This window comes from Poromitra crassiceps (genome assembly GCF_964638095.1).
Source record: "Poromitra crassiceps genome assembly, chromosome: 7".
NCBI classification, from domain to species: domain Eukaryota; kingdom Metazoa; phylum Chordata; class Actinopteri; order Beryciformes; family Melamphaidae; genus Poromitra; species Poromitra crassiceps.
The window spans coordinates 46,360,371-46,365,370 of NC_139628.1; the positions used below are offsets into that span (position 1 = coordinate 46,360,371).

General features: G+C 43.0%; 1 protein-coding gene across 1 annotated transcript in view; it reads left to right on the top strand.

Annotated features, from left to right (window-relative positions):
* The window catches only part of pde5ab (phosphodiesterase 5A, cGMP-specific, b), an 84,264-nt gene that overhangs the window by 39,450 nt on the left and 39,814 nt on the right, over positions 1–5,000 (top strand). Inside the window, exon 8 of the mRNA XM_083640530.1 lies at positions 3,021–3,088. Within this exon, the coding sequence (XP_083496656.1) occupies positions 3,021–3,088 (68 nt within the window). The remainder of the gene's footprint in view (positions 1–3,020; positions 3,089–5,000) is intronic.

The following is a 5,000-nucleotide window of genomic DNA, read 5'->3' on the forward strand; positions in this document are numbered from 1 at the left end:
AGAGAGAGAGAGAGAGAGAGAGAGAGAGAGAGAGAGAGTATCTGTTCCTCTGAGGACCTCAGGGTTGCCAGACCAGCTGTCTCTCTCTTTTATCCCGCTCTCTTGCATTGCTAAACATTTACTCTGAGATTAGGGCCTTTTACTGGCCTTATCTGCGTGACAGGCCTCTGTATACAGGTGTCAGCGTTACGTGTCTGCCGTTTGTCAGGAGGGACCCACACGTCTGTAGCTCTCAGCACAGCCCTCTAGGAAAGCAGCCTTCCTGTAGGAAGTCTGTAAATTACAGACTGGTCTCAAACACGGCAACACAACAGACTAGGGGTGGGGGGGGGAATCGATACACCACAGTATCGCAATATTTTGCCTGACGATATTGTATCGATATTTGGACGCCAAGTATCGATATTGCAAAAAAAAAAAAAAAAATTTGCAGGCCATGCCAGGCCACCGGGCTACTATAAACTTTAGTTCCAAGGCCAGCAGTAAACAAAGGGTAGCATATTTTCATTTTGTTTTAACAGTAACAGTTTTGTCATAACAGTAATTTACAAATTCCCCAGTTACTGAATGGACTGCACAAGATGTTTTGTGTAAGTGAAGTGAAGTTGCAAAAACTACCTAAGTACAGTAGTCCACACACACATCCAGTTAAGGTGGACTGTAAGTAGACTGTAACAAACAGTTCAGTTTGTCAGGTGCATGCAACTATGACATGACTTTATGAAAGTTGTTGGTCTGTCTACTTGACAATGTTGCTGCAATAAAATGGTTGAAGTCAGATGTACAGACTGAAATTTTTTTCTTATATAAACCAGATGTTGACAAAGTTTTCCTTTGGGGACATCATTTGCAGTTGAAAAAGTAAGAAATCGCAATATATCGAAATATCGCAATATTCAATATATCGCAATATCGATATATCGCAATATCGGAAATATCGCAGTATCGCAATACTATCGTATCGTGACTCAAGTATCGTTTCAGTATCGTATCGTGGGCATCTGGTGATTCCCACCCCTACAACAGACTCTGTCTGCCCAGTCTCATTACAGTGTAAAGAAGCTGATTGGAAGCAGCGTGTAGTGTGTGTGTGTGTGTGTGTGTGTGTGTGTGTGTGTGTGCGCGTGTGTGTGTGTGTGCGTGCGTGCGTGCGTGTGTGCATAATGCATGATGTGAATATGTGTTTGCATGTGTATGTGCGTACAATATGTGTGTGCATGCAAATGATGTGTGTAGTGTGTATACACATGCAATATGTGTGTGAATGATGTGTGTAGTGTGTATACATGTGCAATGTGTGTGTATGTGTATGCATGTGAATGATAGTGTGTAGTGTGTGTATGTGTGCATGCAATGTGTGTGTGTGTGTGTGTGTGTGTGTGTGTGTGTGTGCACGCGCGCGCGCATGCAAATTATGTGTAGTGTGTGTGTACATGTGAAGTGTGATGTGTATACACTTCACATGTACGTATACAATCTGAGCTGTGTTACGTTACTGAGCTGATGAAAGCATTTCCTGCTGCTTGTCTTTCCTATTCATTCAAATCTTTCCACTGACAAACTAACGGAAGGCATTTATTTTGAAGGGTGTAAAAGGAAATGCAATGTTTATCCACCGTTTCAGCTGCGACTCTTGACACCGACATATCGATGCTGATATGCATAGGTATCGGCAATCAGGCAAACAATATTTATAGTTATAAATATCAGCATTTCGGATATTCGTAAAAAAAAACCCCAATATCGTTCGCACCACACACGCTTGCAAAGATGCCGTAAAGTCAAAACTGTGCCGAGAAGTTGAGGTCATTTTATTCCGATATCCTACAGTAAGCGCAGGAAAAACAATTCCATTACCCCACCTCCTCCCTGCAGTGACCCCAATAAATGTCATAACATGGCCTGGCCCTTTTGTGCTTGTTTAAAATAGTTTTATAACCTTCACCCAGATATATCAGGGCAGGACTGATGGCTTCTTTCCAAAACGAAGAAGTCTCATCTCTGTCCTTTAACATCCTGTCTCCACCTCTTCAAAATGAAAGAAGAAAGGCTTCTTTGCGAGGGGTTGGTGTGTGTGTGTGTCTGTATGTGTATGTGTGTGTGTGTGTGTGTGTGTGTGTGTGTGTGTGTGTGTGTGTGTGTGGGGGGGGGGGGGGCTTGGTGTGCAGGTTGAGAGAAACAAGTCCCTATAAGGGGGGAACAGCCAAACGAACGTCCTGGAATGTGGAAATAAACTGTGCTTCTGGCCAGGCTTGACGGCTAATAGATCAACTTCCCCTCTTTTCCTTTTTTCTTCCCTTCTGGGTCTTTCATGCAGAGACGTTTTATTTTGGCGGCGGGGTCATGGCTCTCTGGATGCTGCACACTGCTGAGCCCTGATGGCTTCATTCACTGGAATTGTGTGTGTGTGTGTGTGTGTGTGTGTGTGTGTGTGTGTGTGTGTGTGTGTGTGTGCGTCTGTGTGTGTGTGTGTCTGTGTCTCTGTGTGTGTCTCTGTGTGTGTCTGTGTCTCTGTGTGTGTGTGTGTGTGTGTGTGTCTATTTTTTTTGCAGAAATAGAACGGCAACCTTTTAGATGTCGAGCCGTCTTTCTTCAGTCTCTGGAATAAAATGTCTCCGTTGTACGTTTCTGCACTCCACAGATACGTATACAATCTGAGCGGAAATTTGAAACAAACATCGGCCTTGTACCTTTCTAAAACGTGGCATTTTAGCTTTCTGCAAATCTACAATCCCAACTTAAATTTGAAACAAAACGGCGGTTACTTTGAAAACCTCGCTACCTTTCCAACATTAAATGCAAATAAAACAAACGTTAAATGTGACTCACGGTTGAAATGTCGACTTTTGGAAACGCTGTGACCATGACTGGGACTTGAACACGGCTCTGTGTGTGTGTGTGTGTGTGTGTGTGTGTGTGCGTGTGTGTGTTTTGCGTGTGTGTGTGTGATGTCACCTGATCCTAATAGCATTAAGCTGACCGCACGTAGACAAATAAACCAAGTCCAATTGTCTTCACAGAACTCCTTCTCCAGTGTGTTTCACATGGATTATGAAGAGCTCGCAGAACTCCTGGACGTCCCCAAAAGGTAAGGCGAGCCCTTTCAACCCAAACCCCTTCAATTTGAGTCCATATTTCCTGATTTACCTTCGGGGATTTACCAGTATCGGTCATTTTATACTCCCATTATTGTGGAATTGGCATTTCTGTGACTTTAACTTCTAAGAGTGTGTCACTTCATTCCATTGTTTAATTAGTTAGTTACTGTAGTTAGTTATTTAGTTAGTTATGCTTTATTTGTCCCCAGGGGGGGAATTTGAAATCCTGATAGCAACATACATTGTTTACAAACATGTTTTGCACCCGTATTTGTACGAAAATTCTTACAAAAATGTGCATCGTATCACCCGATACGGGTGGGGCAAATATTGGATATCGGCCTCAAAAAACCATGTTGTTTAATTTAATTTAATTTAATTATTATTGTTATCAACTTACATTGAACCCATGTTTTTTTTAATAGAGAGCACAGTAAGGGTGGGTTTGAGATGAAGGGTGGGTGTGATTGTTAAAAAAAAAAAAAGCAAAAATTGAGTTTTGTGAAAGTACTTCTCTAAGTTTGTGTGTGGCATTTGCCACAGCTGGTTATTCTCAGAGAGAGAGACATGGCGAGAAAGCAAGAGATGCAAGACAATGTTCTGGCAACGAAACCCAGGTTTCATTCTGCCAACTGCGTCACTTTGGATTGAGAGAGTTGATTTGAGGGAGAGCAGTTGGGTCCAGTCCCTCATAACTAACTGTTGGGGAGCTGGTCTTGCGGCCCCGGGGATCTCTGTGAGGTAATCCTCCTGCTCCACCTGCCAATATCTGGGACCTGCGATCACGGGCGTTCAGCTCAGAGCCCCTGCTCTCATTAGTGGGGCCGTTCGGCTCGATACGAGCCGCGTCTTTATAAGGTCAGAGTGACAGCTCCTCAATCGCAGACGGTCTATCGCCATGGGCGTTGGCGGCTCCAGAACCTTTCCAAGATGGCGTAACGATCAGCCGTCACGCACACACACGGTTGTTTTCAGGTCTTATTGCATTTGACAGCTCTATTAGTTGCATATGTGGAAGAGCGATTCTCCAAGTCTCGTCAGTGCACAAAGTCTGCAAAAATCCCTTTTTTGGCCGAAAAGTCAAGTCGAATCAAATCAAAGTTGATTTAAAGTGAAAAATCACACCAGGTGTCTCAACACACTTAAGAGTGAAATAACAATAAGACAATAGACAACAACACACTTTCCAACAATAAAAAAGAAATTAAAAAAGGGTGTGTGTGCACATGTGTGTTCATAGAGGTACCTGTGTGTTATGTTTTTTGTAGGTGTACATTTTCAAAACCACTTAAAGCTGCTATGTGTAGCATTTTGAAACAGCAATAAATTGTTTTCAAATTACTTGTGATTGATTCGTTTAATGATAAACAAATGAAAACATTGTGGAGACGATAGCCATTTTGAGTTGACGTGGAAGACCAGTGCCCTCTTCCATTTTTTCCCATTTTGTGCCATAAAGCAATATTTTGTGCCTTAAAGCAAGATCCCAAACTACCTGTCGCTAAGTTACGCCGCTGCTCCGTTTACTTGACCTCACTGTCTGTGCAGTTATGAAGAAAATACCACTGACTCAAATACATCAACACTGTACTTGTCTTTTAATTTGAATTGAAGAGATGGAATAGAGTTGGAATCAAAGCCATGAAGACACCTTGTGTGCTCTCATAGAGCTCTGCAGACAGTAGAGCCATGAAGACACCTTGTATGCTCTCATAGAGCTCTGCAGACAGTAGAGCCATGAAGACACCTTGTATGCTCTCATAGAGCTCTGCAGACAGTAGAGCCATGAAGACACCTTGTGTGCTCTCATAGAGCTCTGCAGACAGTAGAGCCATGAAGGCACCTTGTGTGCTCTCATAGAGCTCTGCAGACAGTAGAGCCATGAAGACACCTTGTGTGCTC